General features: G+C 41.2%; 2 protein-coding genes and 1 long non-coding RNA gene across 6 annotated transcripts in view; 2 read left to right on the top strand and 1 right to left on the bottom strand.

The window, feature by feature from the left end:
* The first annotated feature begins 301 nt into the window (after positions 1-301).
* LOC148774485 (uncharacterized) lies at positions 302-2,675 on the top strand. Its single transcript, XR_016035741.1, has 2 exons — positions 302-649; positions 2,360-2,675. It is a non-coding gene; the product is annotated as an uncharacterized LOC148774485 (long non-coding RNA).
* GSKIP (GSK3B interacting protein) lies at positions 2,262-18,283 on the bottom strand. Of its 2 annotated transcripts, none has more exons than XM_088829863.1 (3): positions 17,860-18,141; positions 7,541-7,799; positions 2,262-4,199 (listed from the first exon to the last, which is right to left on the bottom strand). In XM_088829863.1, exons 2-3 carry the CDS (start codon positions 7,796-7,798, stop codon positions 4,038-4,040), a joined length of 420 nt encoding a protein of 139 aa, XP_088685989.1. In that variant the 5' UTR covers position 7,799; positions 17,860-18,141; the 3' UTR covers positions 2,262-4,037. The 2 variants fall into 2 exon arrangements, with proteins under 2 accessions (XP_088685989.1, XP_055274461.1); XM_055418486.2 differs by lacking the exon at positions 17,860-18,141 and adding an exon at positions 18,219-18,283 and having other exon boundaries at positions 2,263-4,199.
* A 117-nt stretch (positions 18,284-18,400) lies between these two features.
* ATG2B (autophagy related 2B) overlaps positions 18,401-23,642 on the top strand; it is a 74,614-nt gene continuing 69,372 nt past the window's right edge. For 2 of the 3 annotated variants that reach the window (XM_055418479.2, XM_055418481.2), the window contains exon 1: positions 18,401-19,059. In XM_055418479.2, coding sequence (XP_055274454.2) covers positions 18,898-19,059 — 162 coding nt within the window. In that variant the 5' untranslated portion in view covers positions 18,401-18,897. The remainder of the gene's footprint in view (positions 19,060-23,642) is intronic. The other variant, XM_055418482.2, reaches the window with a different exon arrangement.

Raw genomic sequence — 23,642 nt, forward strand, 5'->3', positions numbered from 1 at the left:
CAAGCCACTCCAGTACTCTTGCCTAGAAAATCCCATGGATGGAGGAGCCTGGTAGGCTGCAGTCCGTGGGGTCAATATGGGTCAGACAGACTGAGCGACTTCACTTTCACTTTTCCCCAAAATTGAAGAAGGAAATGGCAACCCACTCCAGTGTTCTTGCCTGGAGAACCCTCAGGGACGGGGGAGCCTGGTGGGCTTCCGTCTTTGGGGTCACACAGAGTCGGACACGACTGAAGTGACTTAGCAGCAGCAGCAGCAAGCATTTTCTGAAATGGTCTCCAAAAGTGAAACTGTTTTTTTTTTTTCTATGATGCTAAAGCACACTTGCACAAATGGGAGCCTTTTCATTCCTTTTTTTTGGTCCCCACTCCCTTTCCATTTTATACATTTGTCTCATTGAAACTTCTGTTTTGATTAAGTAACACTGAAATTCTGAAAGTTTGGGAACAGCTTGCTCACAGCAACATTTTTTTTTAAAGTTATTAAAAGGAAAGTGCTATCAATTTAAACGTGCCTCTTGCAACGCCAGCACAGAACTTGGAATATTGTTCTTTTTTTATAAAGACCTGTTGGACGGACCATTCTAAAAGTCACTGGATGCCTCATGTCTGGATTTTCAGTCTGTCCTGAATGAAATGCTGTTAAGCAGGTAAATACTTTGATTCAGCTGTTCATGCTACTATAAAATATAACTCATTTTTGTTTCATTCTTACCCTTTACATTATGGTAACAGGTAAATGAGCTAGTGCCATAGTTGCAAGGGGATGGCTTCCAGAGAACTGTGTAGCATACTTTGGGAGGTTACGAAAAGAAATTCTATTCATCAATTCTATTATGCCAGTTATCTTTTACTATTATTCCTTTTTAAAAAAATATTTTAGTTTTTAAGTATAGTTGATTTACTGTACAGTCTTGCTAGTTATTTGGTATATAGCAGTGATCCAGTTACATACATAATTACAAGATACTGACTGTAGTTCCCTGTTCCTTTCCTCTTTCAAAATTAGCTTTCACACAACCACAAAGTTCAGAGGATGCTTTTATGGACATACTGTATGGGGATGATTGACGGAGTCAGAATACCTGGGTTCTGACCTTACTTTCCTGCTCACAGGTGGGCTGCTGAGCAAGTGCCACAATCTGTCCAAGTTTCAGTTGAACATGTCATACACAAATGAAGGGGTAGAAGGCAGAATTCTAAGTTAAAGTGGCACCTATCAGAATCTCAGTGTTTTCCTATCCTGTTCCCCTGTAACAATCGAACTGCGTATTTTGTGGTTTTTGAACACTGGGGGAGAGAACAGTGCAGGGTTGTGATGGAAGAAGCGAATGAAGGCTCAGCACTCCAGTAACTGCTGCTGAGCTGTGTGGGATGTGTAAGGATTGATTGTGGGAAAGGGTTATCATGGGAAATGAGGTGTGTGTATTCTCTTCACAAACATGCTACCTCTTCAAGGATCCTGGGAGCAGGTACAGCTCAGCACAGCTTGTGCTTTTGCTAGAAAGGAGAGTTCTTCAGCTGGTTTGAACACCATCATCTATTGCATTTCCCCTAATTAGTACACTTAAGGTAACGCAGAATATATGTAAAGGAAAATGAAAATAACCTATCTTACCACCTAGTGATTACTATATTAAAACTGTAGAATATTTTTTATTCCATTTTTCCTTCTGTTACATATACGATTATTTTCAAATAGTTTTAAAAGCTTATTTTTTTCCTGCAGTAAAACTTTCCCCAATTTTTAATGGCTGCATATATTTCCATCAAGAGGATCTCGCATAGCTTAACTACTTTTTTTAAAGATTTCTCAATTTTTCATTAGAGAAAATTACATCCTTGTTGTATATATTCTGCTGAATCATGTCCCTGTTCTAGCCTGCGAGGCTATTAACCAGCATGTAAGTTATAGGCTTTGTAAAGGCTCTATTACCAGTATCTTCCAGATAGGTTTCACCAACATAGCCTCCATGAGATGGTAACTGTGTCCTTCACTAAATCTTTATTGATATAATTTAAACCTGACACATTATTAGATAAAATGACTCAAATAGCTAAAACCTATTTTCTTTGCCTGAGTTACTGGTTTGGTTGAATATCTTTCAAGTGGCTATTGGACATTTGTATATTTTCCTGAGTCGATCATATATTATTTGCCCCTTATTCTTTTTTTTCTTTATTGATTTATATAGTTACTTATCGGGAGGTTCTTTTTTCTTTTGGAAGTGAAATCAAGGCTTAATTTATCTGGTTAAAGTCTTTAAAAAATCTAAATAAAATGAAGAATTTAATAACTAGTGGAGGTTTTAATATCTGTAGTTTTATTAATGTCTTCTCTCTCTGTTGCTCTTTCATAGTAATAATCACTTCACAATGAAATGGAACAACATGGAATCCAAAAATGGAAGCTCTTGGAATCAAGTATTTATCACAAAATGAACACTTTCAACTTTAAACATACAATCACTTTTCTCCATACTTAACTCAAAATTAGTAAACAGAATTTTATTCAAACTGTACAAATACCCTTTACGTTTAGCCTGAGATTAAGCATGAGAAAGTTCAAGCTGAAGTTAGACTTCATTGCCCAAACACTTAAGCATGTGAAAATAAAGCTGAGGATGAATATTCATTTGTCAAACACAATTTAAGCATTCCGATGAACTCTGACAATGAATAATGACCCAAACCAAATTTTAAACTTGCTCTGGTCTACATGATCTTCAAGAGTCTAAAAGTACTATTGTTTAATAATGATTTATAAAAGTCTTCAAATGACAAATTATGAAGGTATGTCCAGATGCAGAATTTTAGTTCAACATTTGTATAGCTGCTGCTTTGACTAGTATTAAAAAAACAACTTCCCAATTCTTAATATTCAACATGTAATTGAAAAGATGTAGCAGCATGGTATAGTTTATTTTATTATAAATATTAGTACCTGTAATAAAATATAAAATACAGAGTCTCCCTTTTTCAAATAGTAAGTCTCTGAATGCTTCATTCACCCTTTGGTTTCAAACCCATACAATGCGCTCATGTGACATTGTAGATTTTGCATCAAGACAGAACACTGTACATCTGTTGGGAAGGAGGGGTGCTGTGGGAATACCAAAGCACTACATCATAGAAAGTAAACGCTGAAGCAAAAATACTTTCTGAATATATACTGTACATCATGTAAACAAACATTCATAAGAAGAATCAACACAGGCCAAAATATCATTTTCTAGGAAATCAGAATCTCCTTTCTTTTATGTCACACACGCTGAAGATGCTTTCTGTTAGGAAGAGAATGGAGCCTGTTCCTGTATTTGTTAATGTGCTTAAATATCTTGGAAACAATTTAATTGTTACATTCATTTGCTAACGGTTTGTCCTCTTCGTTGGCTGGCTGTTGCAAACAAGGAATACAGTACTATTTCAGTACCTGTTTTTCATGTAAATACTAGCTACGTAATATATAATGAACTCATTTTTATCAGTCCATATTAATAATATAAATAGATTCAATGAAGCAGTGAATTTAAAAATTTGTGCAGGGGAAACTAGTTGATAATTTGTTTCCAATAAGGCTAGTAGCAAGATAATTACTACAAAGTTAGTCTGAGCTAGTAGTAAACCCCTGATTTAGCGAGCTGAATCAAAGTCTGAAGTTAGGTCATTTTATTTCCTCTATTACTGTGCAAATCTAGAATTTCCTAGGTAAGAGAGAGTGCTGGCAGCCTCAAAGTCCTGTAATAAGCAAATGAAATACTGCTTAGGTTTCTGAAATGAAGAGATACTAATATGAAGAAATCTGAATGTCTTAATGATGGTGTCATAGCAATGACCTTGGGATTTCCTAAATGAATCAGAAACTAAGAAAGACAATTAATTAGTCAATCATCAATCAAAAGCCTACACGTGAAGCAAAAAAAATAAAAGATACAAAATCAAAGATGCATTTTCTGCTATGACCATATGCAGCAGTTTCAAGCTGTATGTCAACCTTGTGTACCAGCAGCAGCCCCCTCTAACAGGAAAAAAGCTTAGTCATGACTGTCCCTCTCTTTTCAGAGCTTCCAGTCTTTGAAGGAGCGCATTTCCAAATGCTTCCCGGTACGCAGGGCTGAGCGTATCCAACAGGGAGTAGACTGTTTCGTGGTAGGGAGTCTGTAAATGATCGTCCACCTGGTCGAAAGCATACCCTACCACCTACGAGAAAAATACAACAGTGAATTAAATAATCAGATTTCATCTTGGTACAGAAAGCAAAAAAAAAAACAAGTTTTTACATGGGTCATTCTCTAATGACATTATGCATTTCTCAATCAATAGTTAGAATACACATATTTTAAATATCCATACAACCTATAATATTTAAGCAATTTATAACATAAGGAACATCACAGGCAAAATGCTCTCACCATTTTTTTCTCAAAATTTAAAAGGTCTGATTTACCCACTCTTGATCCTGAAAATACAGAGTTGAAAAAGCTATACAAAAACAGTATTTCATTTTCATAGTCTAAAACATACTTCTACTTAATTCTACATATACTGAGGGCTTTTTTATAAAGGCACAGTAATTATATTTACAATAATTAATAATTATAATACCATGGGGCTTTTTTATTCTTATTTTAAAAAATTATTTATTTATGTATGACTGTGCCGAGTTTTCATTGCTCTAAGTGTGTTTTCTCTAGTTGCAGACAGTGGGGGCTACTCTCCAGTTGCAGTATGCAGGCTTCTCACTGGGGTGGCTTCTCTTGTTGCAGAGCACAGGCTCTAGGGCTCCTGGGCTCCAGTAGTTGGGACACACTGGTTCAGTAGTTGTGGGATATGGGCTTAGTTGTCCCATGGCATGAGGAATCCTCTTGGATGAGGGATGGAACCTGTGTCCCCTGCATTGGCAAGTGGATTCTTAATCACTGGACCATGAGGGAAGTCCCTATTAGTTCATACTTTTATCATTATTTATGTGATTTGGGCTTTTTTTTAAAAAAAAATAAAGAATTCTAAAATTTATTTATAGTTTTAATTCTGGTTTATAATTAGTTATCTGAAATGCCACTTTCATGTTACTAATACATGACTTACCTGCTCAATTCTGTGAGATAAAAGGCAATGTTATCCTGTGTGTGTGTTTTTCTGTTTTTTTTTTTTTCCTTTAAACACAGCTAAAGCTTTTTTTCCCAACAAGATTATAAGACCTATACCCTGGTTCACCAGCACAGTGTAGGGCAAAATCAACGTTGGTTTTGCTGACTTCACTAAAGCTTGTGAATTCCTCATACAAACCCTAAATTTTTATGACATCTACTCAAGCCATAGGAGATGCATGTTTATGCTAGAAACAGAAGCAGTGCTGTTGTTGCTAATGAAAAGCAGAGGCAGACGCCTAAGGAAGGTGAACTGCACTGCTGTGGGACCATGCCCTAAGGAAGGTGAACTGCACCGCTGTGGGACCATGCCCTAAGGAAGGTGAACGGCACCGCTGTGGGACCATGCCCTAAGGAAGGTGAACGGCACCGCGGTGGAGCCATGCCCTAAGGAAGGTGAACGGCACCGCCGTGGGGCCATGCCCTAAGGAAGGTGAACGGCACCGCCGTGGGGCCATGCCCTAAGGAAGGTGAACGGCACCGCCGTGGGACCATGCCCTGCCTCAGTCCAGTCTACAGCTATGACTTTGTTTGTTCCTCTCTTATCCCTGACACCTGTGGTCTTCCTGGGAACAGGGATCATGTCTTATTTACATGGTTTGATGTCTAATTCCCAACACAGGACAGTTACTCAATAAATGTCAACTGAATCAGACTGAAAAAAATAAATATTTGAGTACCTACATGCCAGGTTTTATAACTGACGCAGATCTTTGTGCAAACTTTATTCACATAACATCCCCCAAATATTTTTTCAGCTTTTGTTTTAAATCTCCAAGTTACAGATAAAGAGTTTGAGTGAACTCCGGGAGTTGGTGATGGACAGGGAGGCCTGGCGTGCTGTGATTCATGGGGTCGCGGAGAGTCGGACACGACTGAGCGGCTGAACTGAACTGAACTGAACAGATAAAGAAGCAGGGACTCAGGCTGACTGACTCACCCAAGGTCACTCAAATTCACAAAGATTTCTAACTGTCAACAAAACCTTTCCTACCTCACCAGAATTAAACAGTGTCAGAGAAAATTAATTTACCTAGGGTTGTTTATTTCTATTTAAAAGGTCCACTTCTAAACACCGAAAGTTTTGGGTACAAATTTAGGGATTTAGGAAGGGAAGCATAAAGATTAGTTAATTCCAGGATTATTCTCAAAGCCAAGATGAAAGTTGTGTGGGAAATGAGAGTAGTTACAACTCGGGTTTCAATGTAAGTGAGCCTCCACCAGGGGATACACGGAACACGTGACTCACACACATCTTAGGGAAACTGAACCCAGTGAAATGAAGAGATGTTCACATGCTTGTTTAATGTATCACATAACATTCTTACTTGCTAAAACCATGTACTCTCCCTACTTCATGATCCTGTGCAACTCTGGGAGAACTACTCTTAACGGATTTAGAAACAGAAGAGTCAGAGATTTCTGACCAAGCTTGAAGGCTATTTATTTAGGATGTCCCTGTGTGACTTGCAGGATCTTAGTTCCTGACCAGAGGTTGAACTTGGCTAGGAAATTGCAGAGTCCTAACCACAGGACTGTGTGGGAATTCCCAAGGTTAATTAGTAAAGTTAAATAGACATTAGTAAAATTAAACTAGACATTTCTAATGTCCATTCCTTTGTTCCACAGGTTAAAAAAAATTATTTTTTTTTTTTTTAATGAAAAGTTGTTCTCAGGTAGTGCTTTCTATTATTCTAAAGTCAGGATTCTGGTTTAAAGGAGGCAGAGAGGTCGTTCTGCCTAGAAAAGCTTACGTGTAATAAATGGAAATTTATTCTTGGAAATTTGGAGGTAGAGCTTTCTGCTGTGACTTAATTCTGATCTAACAGCTAGTGAATGGTGGAGTCAAGTATGATCTATCTATTTCTCTATGTATGGCTGAGCAGCTTGTGGGATCTTAGTTCCCTGACCAGGGATCAAATCTGAGCCCTCAGCAGTGAAAGGGTAGAGTCCTAACCACTGGACCACTAGGGAATTCCTTCTAGTATATTGTTTTAGTAGAAAAAGAGATTTACAGGAAGTGGAAAAAGATTCAACACAATGATTAAAAGAATTCATCCAGTGCAGAGAAAGCATAATTTTGGTAGACATGGTTAGCAAGAGATAAGAAATCAGTTTATTTGGGGGAAGAGAGTTACAACAAAACACTCAGAATCAAACCTTTTTTTTTTTTTTTCCAAAAAATCCATTCTTATGTTGACTGAAAGACTTCAGAATTAATTAAAAAATTCCTGGGGGGAAAAAACTTTCTTAAAAATAAAAAAATCTTGGAGGCTACTGGGTGTCAAGTGCTTACCTAAAACTCTTTCTCATTCCCTGATTCCTGAACCTTTTGAATCAAGTGGTGAAGATTTTTTTTTTTTTTTCCTAAAGAGGGAAAAAGGGGCTTACCCTGAGCCCTGCTTCGGTGAGCTCCAGGCAGTATCTGTTCCTTTCTCTTGTTTCCACATTGATATAGGCCACATCGTCTGCACAGCGCAGGGTTTTTGAGACAAACATGGTGTTAACAGCAAAGAGAACATCATTTACAACCGCTTCGGCTTCCAGCCTCATGTCTTTCATATCAGTTCCTTCAAAGCCATTGAGCTCAGCTGCTTCTTCAAATCCTGACACGCCGCTCAGCTCCATGGGATTACAGTCTGTTTCCATTCTGCAGAGAACCGGGTATGAAACGGGCTTATAAACAGATATCCACACATTAATGTTTGATTAAAAAGCAGCTGTGCCTTGCAACTGCCATTTACTAGAAAACATCATAACGAGCTAACGATTTCTTTGGGAAAATATTGCCTAAAACTATTTTCAGTAGTTGTTCATAGCAAAACCACAGACACTTATAGGTTAAAAAAAAAAAAAATCGCTTCTCCATTTATTCCCAAAAGGTTAACCCCATATTGGTAAGAATTCAGAATATTAATTTTTAGCTATTTCAAACAATGCCAATGTAAAAATCTTAGTACCTATTTCTCTTTTAAACGTGAAGGATGTTTAGAACTGGATTGCTGAGTCAAAGTACATGCTTATTTTAACCTTCAACAGATACTGCTGATTCACCTTCAAAAAAGGCTGCATGACTGAAACTCCACCAACAGAGTATGAGGGACGGAGCTGTTTTTCACGCACCCTTTCTGACTCTTTTTAGTATCTTTCCAGTGTGAGAGACAGAATGCTGTCTCACTGTTTGAATATGCATTTCCTTGATTAAACAACTTTTTGGGGTATTTATAAGATTTTTTTAAAAGTTATTTTTTATGGTATGTTTTTAGTTCCAAGATCATATAGCTGTGAAAAAAAACAAAACAGAAATGGTAATGAACTAAAGTTGCCTTAAGTTAGAGCTTAAGTCTTTACCTTTCTACAGGACAGTCTCAATAGTTCCTTTTGTGACTTCTGGATTTGGGGTTTTGCCTAAGAAGCAACCTGCCCCATTCCATGATTACATTCTCTTACACTGACTTACTACATATGAAAATGAAAATATTTGATTTTCTAAAAATCTCTCCCTTCTCTAGAAATAATCATTCTATTCCTTAATATTTTACTTGGTTTTACATATAAGAAACGAGCCCATTTTATTTTTTTACCAAGTCAGGTTTGAAGATTTTGAAATGTGCTTCTCTACTATAAATCTCTTAACATCCTGAATGCCAGACATCTTTATTTTGCTCAAGTAATCAAGTGTCTCAATTACAGATGTCAGAAATAATAACTTACATGAAAAAGATGTTTACATGAGAAAGCTTGACAAGAGCCAAGCTTTTAAAGAGTCTAATTCATTGCAACTAGGACCACAAGGACACGGAAAGCTGAAGACTCCAATCCCTAGAATGTAAGAAATCCTCACAGGCCAGTAAAGCAGGTCATGGAACTGTTGTGGAGTAATTTAAAGCACCAAGGGGGCAAAAAAAGAGAAAGACACCTTTCCTAAGACTGTGAACTTTTAGATGTTTCTCTGAAATGTTTCTGAATGATGCATAAAGGAGCAGACATATCCTGAACTTTCGATGATACATATAAATCAAGAGATTTTCATACTGAAGCATTATACAAGTTAATAACATTTTAAGCTATCATTATTTTAAAGTATTATTACAATTATCTTTTGTTGGTTATGACAAACTTTTGATTATTCATCAATATCATTTCCCCTTCCAAATAGTACCCAGATTTTCCAAGGAGAATTATAATACCTCCTCTTCCCCTGTTGTGTAGAGTAACCAAGAAATTTGAGCAAGATTGACCCCAATCCCATTTGAAGACTGTCCTGAACTTAACACACAGAAATCTTCCCAGTCACTTTCATGAAGAATAGTTTGCAGCACCCAGCCCCGGCTGCTCCTGGTACGCACCCCAACATGAGGGAAATCTGAGGATGATGCTGACAATGGGAAGAGAACAGAGGCAAGAGATTCACAGAGAAAGGAAGCCAGAGCCCTGATGCTGCCCAGTCTTTGCACTTCTCAGTGCAGCCCATAAATTCCTGTTACTTTACTGGCAACTGAAAGCAAAACTGAATTAGGAGCCTCCCCCAAATGAAAAGTACTCATAACCCAGCTCTTCAACAGCTTTATAGAAGAGGTTTAAAAAATCCCCCAAAAACAGAGCCTTGGGCTTCCCTGGTAGCTCAGTGGTAAAGCATCAGCCTGCCAATGCAAGAGACTGGGGTTTGATCCCTGATCCAGGAAGACCCCACACGCTGCGAAGCAACTGCTCGTGAGCCACGAGTACCGAGCCTGTGCTCGAGAGCCCAGGAGCCACAACTACTGAGCCCACGCAGCGCAACTCCTAAAGCCTGTGTGCACAGAGCCCGTGTTGCACAAGAGAAGCCACGATAATGAGTAACCACGCCCCGCAGCTAGAGAGAAGCCACCGTTCACCACAACTAAAGAAGAGCCTGCTTGGCAACCACGACCCAGCACAGCCAATAAACAAATTTTTAAAAATATTTTTTTAAAAAGGAACCCTGATATTTTTGTGCCTGTTATGTAGAAAGTGCTTAGTGAAAGCTTTGTAGAATGTGAGTATCAACATGTGTATTAGTTTCCTATTGCTGATGTAACGAATTACCACAAACTTAGTGACTTTAAACACAGATTAACTGTCTTACGATTCTGGACGTGTGAAATCTAAAATCAACGTGTTAGCAGGGCTGCAGTCTTTCTGGAGCCTTCGGGGGAGAATATGTTTCCTTGCCTTTCTAGCTTCTAGAAGTCACCTGCATTTCCTGGCTTATGGTCCCTTCCTCCACTTTCAGAACATATCACTTCAGTCTCTGGTCCTGTGGTCATATCTCCATTTTCTCCTGTACTCCCTTTTGTAAGGACCTTTGCGACTGATTATATTGGGCCCAGCTGAACAACCAGCATATTTCCCCATCCAAGGCTTAGGGTAAAGGGACTGCAAAGTTCCTCTTGTCATAGCAAGTAACATAGTCACAGTTTCTGGGAACTAGGACATAGACATCTTTGGCTCTATTTATATATACTACCACAATTAGCCTATTTACTAACTTAGGTAAATATTTTTATCTTCTCTTTAAATTCATATCTATGTTTTGATTTACCTGTGCTGTCCAACACAGTAGCTACCAGGCATATGTGGCTTCTACTCACTCGAAGTCTTGATAGAGTGACTGAGAAACTGAATTTCAAATTTTATTTAATTTTCATTCATTTAAATTTAAAAAGCTAGTGGCTACTGTATCAGATAGCACAGGACTAGACTGCTGCTGCTAAGTCACTTCAGTCGTGTCCGACTCTGTGTGACCCCATAGACGGAAGCCTACCACTAGACCTCTGTGAATACTTGTGGGTAATATAATGAATTTGTTGTTGTTGTTCAGTTGCTAAGTCCTGTCTGACTCTGTGACCCCATGGAATGCAGCATGCCAGGCTCCTCTGTCCACTATCTCCCGGAGTTTGCTCAGATTCATGTCCATTAAGTTGATGATGCTATCTGGCCATCTCATCCTCTGTCGTCCCCTTCTCCTTCTGCCTTCAATCTTTCCCAGCATCAGAGTCTTTTTCATTAAGTCGGCTCTTCGCATCAGGTGGCCAAAGTATTGGAACTTCAGCATCAGTCCTTCCAATGACTATTCAGGGTTGATTTCCTTTAGGATTGACGTTGTTGAAAAAAATCAATAGACATAAGGTACTAAATTCAGCTTATTTTATATATGAGTAGCAAGATTTGGAAACAAGCATGTTAGAAAATCTTAGCTATTCTATGGAGGGAAATTAACCACCAGCGTTTAAACGGTAAAAACTAATGAATTCTAGTTTTTATTCTTGTCAATTTAGACTCTGTGTATCCAGCATTTTTCTAAACCTTTAGAAGATTAATTAAATACATTTACTGGTAGTTTACAGCCTCAGTTGGGATATATGACAAGCACATCAAATATGCACACAAATATTAACGCCATACACATGCAACATAATTAAAAAATGTATAATTAGAGAACACAATGATATGCCTTGGTCCTACTACAAACTTACCACTGAACATGTATAAACTCGGGCTGGCCATACAACCTCAAAGGGCTCATGGTTTTCTCGTTTATAGAACAAGGGGGAATGAACAGGAAATTCTTTACTGTTTTTGAGAGCTCTGACCTTCCATGATTTACTACATAATTGTTAGTTACTATGGAGCTTGACTCAGAAACTGGGCTTGAATGAATACAGATGAAGAGATATTAACAGGCAGAGAAGACTTGAGAGCTGTGAAGGATTCTTCAGAGGGAACGATGCATAACCAAAACCAGGGCGTGCCAGGAACTGAAAGGAAACTAACTTAGGTAGTCTACAACAAGGAAAACGCTAAGAGAGTAGTAAATGTGAATGGCCCAATTTGAGAGGGAGCTAATACCTAAAACAACAGAATTTGATTTTGACATAATCGGCTGTTTTAAACTCTTGAGAATGGGAAGAGCGGTGTCTTTAAAGTAGGTTTCCTGTAAGCAGCACACAGTTTGGTCCTGCTTTTTCAAAATGATAATTCTACTTTTAATTGGACTGTTTAGACCACTTTTTGTTTAATATGATTACTATGATTGATGTGGTTACTCTCTCTTTTGCTGTTCTCTATCTGTCCCACCTGTACCTTATTTCCTTTTCCTTTTCTACTTTTGAACTGATCCCTTTTTAGGATTCTATTTTAAAGCTATTGATGGCTTTTAACTCTTTGAATGCTTCTGGTGGTTGCTTTAGAGTTTACAGTATACATCTTCAACTGTTCTTTTAATTCAGAATTAACTTCTTAGTTTCTGTCTTTTAAAGAAACTTTTTTTGTCTGCGCTCATGTTTCTCGTTCCCTCTTTGAGTCTCACTTTGAACAATCTCTATTGCTACGTATTCACGTTCTTTTTTTTTTTTTTGGCAGTATCTAATCTCATCTACTTCGGGGCCTTTTTAAAAAACAACACAATTTCCATGTCTCTACTTAATTTGTTCAATCTTTTCTCTAGGTTTTTTTTTGTGTTTGTGAACATATGGCATAACTGTAATAAATGTTTTAATGTCATGGATATTTCTGGGTTAGTTTCAACTGATAGTTTTTCTATTGTTATGGGTTGTATACTGCTCTTTACATGCCTGATATTTTTTGACTGGATGCCAGACTTCACAGATTTTACCTTGTATTTGCTGGATATATTTTTTTATTCCTATAAATATTATTGAGCATTGCCCTTTGGGACGCAGTTATCTGTGAAAAGCTTGATCCTTTCAGGTTTTTAGGCTTTTAGGCTTTTTAAAACAGCAGCAAAACTGATTTAGTCTCTGGTTAATTTTTTCCCCACTGTGGTGGTAAAACCTTTTTGGGTACTCTACCTGATGGTCTATGAATTATGAGATTTTTTTTCATTCTGAGTGAGAGGAATTGGAACTATCGCTGGTCCTGTTTGAGCTCTGAAAATTCCTCTGATTCTTGTGGGTAGCTTCTTCACACCTATGTGTTGATCAGTGTGTTTAGCTGCAGACTGGAGGGGATCCTCTGTACATATCCATGGCTCTCACTTAGAAGCTCTCTACCATCTAGTACTCTTTCCCAGCTGCCTGGCCTTCCTGGACTCCTAGCTGCATATCTTCAATTCAGGTAGACTGCTGGGTTCTACCTGGGCTTCTCCTCCCAAGGCCATGCTTAGAAATTCTCTCCAGGCATCACTGTCCTTCGCTGCTTAGCGTTCAAAATCTTAAAACCATTGTTTCACATATTTCTGCCCACTGTTTTGATTCAGGTGGAAGGGTAAATCTGGTCCCTGTCACTTTATCTTAGCCAGATGTGGAAATCCTGTTACCCAGTTTTGAGCTAATCTTGCAATCTTATTTTTAAAATTTTATTTATTTATTTGGCTGTGCTGGGTTTTAGGTGAGGCATGCAAACCCTAATTGTGGCATGTGGGATCTAGTTCCCTGACCAGGGATTGAACCCAGACCCCCTGCATCAGGCGCTCAGAGTCTTAGCCACTGGACTTCCAGGGAAGTCCCTGCAGTCTTATTTCATCAGTTCTTCTTTCATTGATTTTGGTCTCTCTTGTATGACTTTGAATCAACTTTACCATCTTGTTTGTTATTTCGTCAATGAGTTAATTACATTTTGACACATGCTTACTATATATTTGTATAAGACCCATACTTTTTTACTTAAAAAACTGTATTTTAACACTGCTTTAAGACTTTTTAATCCTTCCAAATTCAGCTCTGACACATGTATTTTAGGATTCTCTATCTGATCTTCAGTTCAGTTCAGTCGCTCAGTCGTGTCCGACTCTTTGCGACCCCGTGGACTGTAGCCTACCAGGCTTCTCCGTCCATGGGATTCTCCAGGCAACAATACTGGAGTGGGTTACCATTTCCTTCTCCAGGGGATCTTCCCGACCCAGGGATCGAACCCGGGTCTCCCGCATTGGAGGCAGACGCTTTAACCTCTGAGCCACCAGGGAAGCCCCTATCTGATCTTAAGGTAGAGTTAATCACTATATCCTGCTTCCTTAGAATCTGTTTTGATACTTCTGTACATATCATACTTCATGGCAAATGGAGGTCTGTGCTATGACTATCATGAGCACGTGTCTGGCGTAAAGCAGGTCTTCACTGTGTAATTTCTGAATGAATGAACCAAACAAAAAGTACTTTCTGCTTCTCAACCTGTAGTACTTAGTTAGCTCCATGACATGGGGCAAAAAGCTACAGGATAAACATGGTAGACGCTTCTGGAAATACATATCACTGTTAAAGTAACAATACTATGAAGTTTGATGCAAAATTGCCTAAAATTTTAAAGCAAATGGCAGTTTCAAGCCATGTCCTCTTTAGGTTGGGCTTCCCTGGTGGCTCAGCATAATGAATCCGCCTGCCAATGCAGGAGACACGGGTCAATCCCTGGGTCAGGAAGATCCCCTGGAGAAGGCAATGGCAACCTTCTCCAGGATTTTTGCCTGAGAAATCCCATGGATAGAGGAGCTTGGTAGGCTACAGTCCATGGGGTTGCAAACAGTCAGGCACGACTTAGCAACTAAACAATAACAACAAAGCTAGTTTAACCTTTATTTTCCGTAACACGTAACATTTAATGTTTTCAAGAGCTCTGAGATTTTGAAATTAAAAAATTTAAATCAGTATCACTTGCAGCATTACAAACACACAGTATTTGTAATTTAGATAAAAAAGGCTTATTTTTCCATTTATACACTCATTAATAAAATTACTCTGCACCCTACTTTCAACAAAGACACACACACACAACCCAGTAATAATAAAAAATCAAGCCAAGTGCTTCAGTTGATTAAGGAAGAAGGTGAGGGTAAAGAAATACATAGTATTCATTTGAGAAATTTTTTTTTTCTCTTAAGATTTAATTTAATTAGGCAGCTCATGAATCAGGCAGAATTCCATCTGGCAACGAGAAGTATACTCCTGGAGAAGTTTTTTTAAACTGTAAATAAGCAACCAAACTTCAACCCCGTAAACAACCTTTCCTTCAAAACCAGAAACTAAATGAGATTTCTAAGAAAAGACTAAAAAATGAATGCTTAACCACGAAAACCAAGATAACACTGGGAACTAGCTTTTTGTTTCTATATAACCCTCTAAGTTATACAGAGGATTGGTACTATATCTAATATAAAAGGTACATTCTAACGAAAAGAGATACAGACATATCTAAAGGGATAGAGAAATAGAAAACCTCTTTGTTTTCCATTTACAATCTGGCTGTCTACCAGACTCTGGGCAATATTCTGTTGCCAGCACCTTCAAAAATTGGAATACCTTACGGGTGATTTTAATCTGGTACACTGCATCACCTTGCATAAAGTTTCCAAATGATTCCTTATAACATCATACATAAATTATTTAGGAACCAGCTCTTACTTCATCTGTTGGTAAAATTTTGGTGCAGTGTTAGTAGTTTGGGGAGAATTCATGAAACTAGTTATCAAGATATCTAAGACCAAGATATCAAGATCACAGAGTTCTTTATTCTCTACTTCTTAATTCAGTAGACTTTGTTTCATCACAAATTTACAGCATCAAACAGCCAGCAGAAGACTGTAGATTTTTCCTTGATGGCAAAAGAATGAGTCTAGAAAGAGTCATATATACAGCATAATAAAGAACAGAGCCAGAATGATTTCAAGGCAGTATACAGACATGAAACTTACATTTTGAAAGAAAGTTTGATTTTTCAGTTGCCGTTACAACAGTCAGCTGAGGGCTAGAATGTAATATCTTAATCATGATCAGAGTTGACCCCTGAACAACACAGGTTTGAATTGCACATGTCTACTTATGTGCAGATTTATTTTCAATAATAAATACTACAGTACTACATAATCTGTGCTGAGTGAACCGGCGAATGTGCAACTGTATATTTAGAGCACTGACTGTAAGTTATGGGTGAATTTTGAATTTTGGGAGGGTTGGTGTCCCTAACCACAGTGTTGTTCAACGGTCAACTGTCCTTTTATTTGTATCACACATCACAGTCTGGAAAAATCCTCTTGTGAACAAGAAGTGGCCACATGGTGTGATGGTTAAAGGGCTCTTCTGAACAGACTGATCAGGGCTAGAATTTCGCTCTGTCACTTATTCGGAGACTTGGGGAAAGATACATTCCTCCTCCCGAAAATGAAGCCAACAAGAGCATCTACCTTAAAGGGAGCCCGACAGAACTAAATGAGTGAATATGCGGAAAGCGCTTAGCATGGCACCGGGCACAGTAAGCAAGAAATATTATCTGTTAACTATTATACATTAAAAATAGAAGCACCTATCTTTAAAGAAGACTGACTGACCTTTTTTAAAAAATATATATTTATTTGGCTGCGCTGGTCTCAGTTGCAGCATGTGGGATCTAGTTCTCTGACCAGGATCACACCCGGGCCCCCCCCCACCACTAGAACTTCTTAGTGACAACCCCCACAAGACTTTCCAGTAAGTTTATACAATTAGTTTCCTCTGACAGGTTATAAGACAAACATCCCGTTTGCTGGAGTTTTTAAAATATTTATCTGGCTGCATTGGGTCTTAGTTGGCACACGTGGGACCTTAGCTTCCTGACCAGGGATTGAACCCAGGCTTCCTGCACCCGGACAGCAAGGAATCCTAGCCACTGAACCACCAGGGATGTCCCCAGTCTGCTTCAGTTTTAAAAGGATATTTCATTTACCCCACCTGAATAACCAATAAAGACATAACTTGGCAAAGGGAAAGAGGGGTTTAATTTACTACTCTTGATTAAACTGCCATGTATCAAGCCTGGTTTCTTAATTCATACATTCATTTTTTACATGCTCATCTTACTTCCTCCAGTTCTTCCTTGAGTCTGTGCTCATGACCACACGTTTTTCCTTGTTATTCCTGATTTAAATCAAAATAATGGGTATCTTCCCATTATTTTGGCTCAGTGGTCAAGAACCTGCCTGCCAACGAGGGTTCGATCTCTGGGTCGGGAAGACCTGGAGGAGATGGCAACCCACTCTACTATTCTTCCCTGGAGAATCCCATGGACAGGGAAGCCTGGGGTGCTGCAGTCCATGGGAGCGACTAAACAACAATTGGGACCCTACGGATATCGTTTAAGCATCCTAACAATCTCTGGAGATAAGATATTACTAATATGCTTAAGAAAAGGGCGTCAGATGATGAGAAAGTGGATGGCATCACCGGTGCCATGGACATGAACTTGGGCAAACTTCGGGAGAAGGTGAGGAACAAGGAGGCCTGGCGTGCTGCAGTCCACGGGGTCGCAAAGAGTCGGACACGACTGGGCGACTGAACGACAACATGCTTAAAGTTGGCAAGGACTCAGACAGAGCGGGCGATGGCCGGTTCAAGGGGCCTCTTGAACAAACGCCGGGCTATCACAGCGCCGGGCACAGGATTCTAACCCGGGACACCTGGCTTCCGGGCCACCGAACACCGACCACACGCAGGCCTCCCCGGGGTGGACCAAGTTGGGAGCCGGCTCCGCCTCTGCAGGAGTTGCCTCTTAAAAGGCACGATTGCGCAGACTGCCAGACCAGTGCAAGTACTTTTGCCCAGGTCTCCGCGGGGTCGGAAGGCTTTGGCAGGGATCCGAGAAAGCGGTTCTGCCCACAAACGCCTCGGAAACTCAAGTTTTTGGGCGTGAAGGATGAATAAAGCGCTTTGGAAGCTGCAAGCCACCAGACAAGACGGTAGAGAAGAGGAAGCTTCGGAAAACAATACCTGGACGAGGCGGGCGACGAATAACTCGCTGACAACGGGCACCGGTCAATAACTGGGGGTGGGGTTGAGGGGGGGGGGGGGCAGGGATGCCCCCGAGAGGCTGCAGCCCTTCCCCGGGGAACCGGCGGCGCCCCGAGCGCTCGTTTCCTGGGCCCGAGTCTAAGGTGAGCGGGAACGGCCCAGGCCAGAGCCGCCCCCTGAGCCCCCTGAGCCCGGGCACGGGACCCCCTTCTGCAAGCCGTCCCCTCACGGCCTGGCCCTTGGCGCCGCGTCCCCCTCAGAAGGCCCTCGGCTCATCCCCGAAGCCCTCCGGTCGCCAGACGCCCGCCGCCCGCCGCCGGCCACCCAAACCCGCTCACCTGCGCGCCGCGGGTCAGTCGTCTCCTCACTCCTCCGGCGTCTGGAACCGACCAGCGGCCCCGCCCCCTGCCCTCCCCGCCCTCGCCCCGCCCCCTCGGAGCCGGAACTGCTCTCTTCCGGGCCCTTTTCCCCACCTCCCCGCCCCCGCCCCAGTGTGGCGTCACTTCCGCCTGCGCCCGGCGGCGCGCCGGCTGTCCGGGTCTCGCGCACGCGCCGCGCCGGGAGCGTCCCAGAGCCGGGAGCGCGCGCCCCGCGGATGACAACAAATTCGTCGCGCGGCCGCTGTGGAGGTGTCCTCCTCACCGTGGCCTCAGGCCCTGCCGTCTCCCCGAGTGCTCTCTTGTGCCCTCTCTCTAGTGCCGACAAGGACCCTCCTCGGAAACCTCCCCCGGGCTTGGGGCTAACGGGGACTCCTCCGCGACTTGTCCCCGCCAGGCCTAGCGCGAGCGGCGCCGCACAGGCGATGGGGTCGCCCTGAGGGACGCCCGGCGCCGAGCGGGCATGGAGGGGCCTCACCGGGCTTAGGCTTCGCCGAGGCCTGGGCAGGCCGGCCCCGGGACTCGCGGCGCCGCTGCCAACGCCGCCGCTGCCCCCGCCGCGGCCTGGAGCCGGAGCCTGGCCGGAGCCCCCAGGCCGGAGCCGCCCGCAGCCCTGCCGGCCCAGCTACCAGCCCTCATCATGCCTTGGCCGTTTTCGGAGTCCATCAAGAAGAGGGCCTGTCGGTACCTCCTGCAGAGGTACCTGGGCCACTTCCTGCAGGAGAAGCTGAGCCTGGAGCAGCTCAGCCTGGACCTGTACCAGGGCACCGGGTCCCTCGCTCAGGTCCCCTTGGACAAATGGGTAAGAGGTGCTGGCGGCCAGCCGGGGTGGAGGGAGGGAGACACAGTCTCTTCCTCAGGGCGATCTGAACCAGTGTCATCGAGGACGGGTGACGTTCCATCCCTCCCTGGGGATTGTTTGGCTCCAGGTAGGTAGGACTCCGAGAAATGTGTTAACGAGTGTCGTTCAGTCCGTTTCTAGCAAGTTTGCCCTTCCAAATCACGTGTTCCAGAAACTTAGCAGAGGTAATGGAGTCCACACTGTGGCAGTCACTGGAATCCGTGGTTTGGGGTGGGGGTCTGTGAAGCTAGCTGAAAGGAGTCCAAGGAAGGAAGTGACCCGTGCTCTGCTGCCCCTTTAGGGTAGGAGGGATCTCGGGGTTGTGTGCAGACAAGTCATATTTCGTGGGATGACACTCCCTGGAAAGACCGAGGGTGGGGAGGACCTGCAGGGATGTCAGAATGCCTGGGTATTCCTTTATTTATTCGGGGTTGGTCCCTTTCACCCCGCGGCCTCAGTCCAGCATCTGGCATTGAAAAGAAAGTTGGGTCTCCTCTGCCGGTTTGTTTGCTTTCGATCCTGTAAAGGCCAATCGTTGGTTGGTCCTGTGGCCCTAATAGGGATGTTTGGTTGTGCCTGTTTGCTTCACCGTGACAGATCATAAAAGCGGCTGTTGGAAAAGCGCTGAAGCGGCACTCTTAAAAACCTGTCTTCTGCTTGTCATCTAGAGGTTGTGAATTGACTCATATTAACAGGTGCTTCTTGTATCGTTGTACCTGCATCCGTGTTCTCAGTGCTTAGTATTTTACTTCATGTGTATTTCAGCTTTGAGTTTGGTAAGAATGAAGGGGCTCTCCCACGTTCCCCAACTCTTTATTTGTTCCACTAGAGTTTGCTGCTCACAGTTTGAATTGGTTTTACTGTTCTGAAGTATCACTGTTCTGTTACTATTCTAAAAGCTTTCCAACACGGTTTACATTAAGGAAATCATCAACATAGGTGACTTTGCTGTGGTAATTGGGTAAAAGAAAACTTTTTTTTTTTTAGTGTAAGTTGTGTAAAAAGTTCAAGGGTTTTGTTCTGTTTTTTCCTTTTATGTAAAAGCATTTTAACAGAGTAATGACTTCCTTAGTCATAGAAACCCGAAAAACTCACATTATGGTAACACCTTATTATGACTGTTGAATGAATTTGTACTGGTATAAATAAGCATATAATTTTATCAGCAAGTGGATGACCTCAGCTAGGGAGAGTACATGCAGAACAGTGGGAAGAATCCTGGCTTGAGTAACAGAAGGACCAAGTCCTCCTCCTACCCTCCCAGGCCAGCCCATGCTGCCACAGTTATCACAGTGACAGTGGATATAGTAATTCACCTGAGTTCAGTAAATATTAATGGAGTATCCTCTCCATGCCAGGCACTGTGTCAGGGAACTCTATTGCCGTAATTCTTACCAAAAGATAGGGATTCTGATGGATATTTTAAAATTCGTTGACCTGTAAGTCTGTCCTTTTGGTGCAGTTATGACTAGGCTATCTTGGAGGAAGGTTGGACATTTATTAACAGTCTTGTTTAGGTCAAATGACTTTGCTGCGTTATTTTTAAATTCTTAAAGTATTCATCTATTTATTGAAGTATAGTTGATTTACAGAGTTGTATGTATGCATTATTCTTTAATGACTTTTCATGTTAACCCTATAAGATGGGTATTCGTATTTCCATTTTACAGATGGAGTTAAATAATTTGCCTGAGATGATTATATCACACATATAGCAAGTGGTATAGTGAGAATTCAAGTCTAATTCCTAAGCCTATTATTTCTTCATTAATCACATGGCTTCAACCCCAAATAGAAGGAGCAGTTAATATAATTGAGTATTTGTTTATTTCAGGCACTGTCTGGGCAGTGAGACACAAATGAGAGTTCATTTGTGAGGTTTTATTTAATCCTCATAGGAAAATCACAGGTGGTAATATTTGAATTTTGCAATTTGACTTCAGGATCATTGGAAAAATAACTTATGGCTGGACTTAATCTGAAGGTTATGTTTTATTCTGCTTCTTGAAGGTGAAGACTATGCCCAGCCAAAATGATAATATCGAATAAAATATCCAGTAAACATTGACTGTTGCTGATTTCTTTAATTATAGTGTGCTGTGTTAATGACTAAGATAAATCTTGGTGTGACATTTAGATATAACTATTTAAACTTCTGATTCCAAATTCATTTACTTCTAACATTTGATTTTAATGACTTTCATGATGAAAAAAAAGATGCCTCAGAGATTCATAGACCCAAATGGGAGAATACTGTCACTAACAATGTTCTGAGGTTTCCATTCTCAGCTGTCAATTATGCACAAGATTGTGTTGAAATCACTTTTGACGTTCCCTCTTCCTTGATCTCAATCAATTATTCTTGCTAATTAGTTGGATGATGTTGCATTTATATATCTATCTATTTATACATAAACTTTAAAACCCCTTTTTAAGAACTTTGTTCAAAAGACTTTATTGAGATAATTTTTCATGTTTTCAAACCTTTGTAACCTGTCTAGATGATGACTTAAAAAATAGAGTTTTAATAGATATTTTTTCAGCTACAAAATCATATAACAGTGGAAACATTTCCAAATGTAAGTTTTAAAAATGTCCTCTCCGTAGTAGAAATACCCTTTGAAAAGAAGCTACTTTTCTCACTCATTACCAAGGGAACATTTCATGCAAAGTTGGGCTCAATAGAGGACAGAAATGGTATGGACCTAACAGAAGCAGAAGATATTAAGAAGAGGTGGCAAGAATACACAGAAGAACTGTACAAAAAAGATCTTCACGACCAAGATAATCACGATGGTGTGATCACTCACCTAGAGCCAGACATCTTGGAATGTGAAGTCAAGTGGGCCTTAGAGAGCATCACTATGAACAAAGCTAGTGGAGGTGATGGAATTCCAGTTGAGCTATTTCAAATCCTGAAAGATGATGCTGTGAAAGTGCTGCACTCAAGTATGCCAGCAAATTTGGAAAACTCAGCAGTGGCCACAGGACTGGAAAAGGTCAGTTTTCATTTCAGTCGAAAGAAAGGCAACGCCAAAGAATGCTCAAACTACGGCACAATTGCACTCATCTCACACGCTGGTAAAGTCATGCTCAAAATTCTCCAAGACAGGCTTCAGCAATACGTGGCCCTGTGAACTTCCAGATGTTCAAGCAGGTTTTAGAAAAGGTAGAGGCACCAGAGATCAAATTCCCAAAGCATGCTCTATTAGGGAAAGAAAGCAAGAGAGTTCCAGAAAAACATCTATTTCTCCCTTCATTGACTATGCCAAAGCCTTTGACTGTGTGGATCACAATAAACTGTGGAAAATTCTGAAAGAGATGGGAATATCAGACCGCCTGACTTGCCTCTTGAGAAACCTGTATGCAGGTCAGGAAGCAACAGTTAGAACTGGACATGGAACAACAGACTGGTTCCAGATAGGAAAAGGAGTGCATCAAGGCTGTATATTGTCACCCTGCTTATTTAACTTATATGCAGAGGACATCATGAGGAACGCTGGGCTGGAAGAAGCACAAGCTGGAATCAAGATTGCCAGGAGAAATATCAATAATCTCAGATATGCAAATGACACCACCCTTATGGCAGAAAGTGAAGAGGAACTAAAGAGTTTCTTGATGAAAGTGAAAGAGGAGAGTGAAAAGGTTGGCTTAAAGCTCAACATTCAGAAAACTAAGATCATGGCATGTGGTCCCATCACTTCATGGGAAATAGATGGGGGGAAACAGTGTCAGACTTTATTTTTGGGGGTTCCAAAATCACTGCAGATGGTGATTGTAGTCATGAAATTAAAAGATGCTTACTCCTTGGAAGAAAAGTTATGACCAACCTAGATAGCATATTAAAAAGCAGAGACATTACTTTGCCAACCAAGGTCCGTCTAGTCAAGGCTATGGTTTTTCCCGTGGTCATGTATGGATGTGAGAGTTGGACTGTGAAGAAAGCTGAGCACCGAAGAATTGATGCTTTTAAACTGTGGTGTTGGAGAAGACTCTTGAGTTGGACTGCAAGGAGATCCAACCAGTCCATTCTAAAGGAGATCAGTCCTGGGTGTTCATTGGAAGGACTGATGCTAAAGCTGAAACTCCAATACTTCGGCCACCTCATGCGAAGAGTTGACTCACTGGAAAAGACTCTGATGCTGGGAGGGATTGGGGGCAGGAGGAGAAGGGGATGACAGAGGATGAGATGGCTGGATGGCATCACCAACTCAATGGACGTGAGTTTGAATGAACTCCGGGATTTGGTGATGAACAGGGAGGCCTGGCGTGCTGTGATTCATGGGGTCGCAAAGAGTTGGACACGACTGAGTGACTGAACTGAACTGAATGAAGTGGTCTTTACTTTTAAATGACAGAATGTGGGCTGCCAGACTCACCCCCTGCAATGGCCCACACTCTGTGGAGTGTGTTTCTAAATAAATAAATCCACTTTTTGCCTATCAAAAAAAAAGTTATGTTTTTTATCTTTGGAGTATAACTGTTATTGGAGTATAATGACATATACTACTGATAGTCATGTGTCATCACGTGAAAGGTAGGCG

Source organism: Moschus berezovskii, chromosome 21, assembly GCF_049115385.1.
Source record: "Moschus berezovskii isolate FMDL1 chromosome 21, NW_MosBer_1.0, whole genome shotgun sequence".
Classification (NCBI taxonomy): domain Eukaryota; kingdom Metazoa; phylum Chordata; class Mammalia; order Artiodactyla; family Moschidae; genus Moschus; species Moschus berezovskii.

Excerpts from the sequence above, each read along its gene's own strand:
- GSKIP (XM_088829863.1), bottom strand. The coding sequence starts at position 7,798 with ATGGAAACAGACTGTAATCCCATGGAGCTGAGCGGCGTGTCAGGATTT. Across the intron at positions 4,200-7,540 it reads TCACCGAAGCAGGGCTCAGG|GTGGTAGGGTATGCTTTCGA; the intron begins GTAAGCCCCTTT and ends TTTTTCTCGTAG.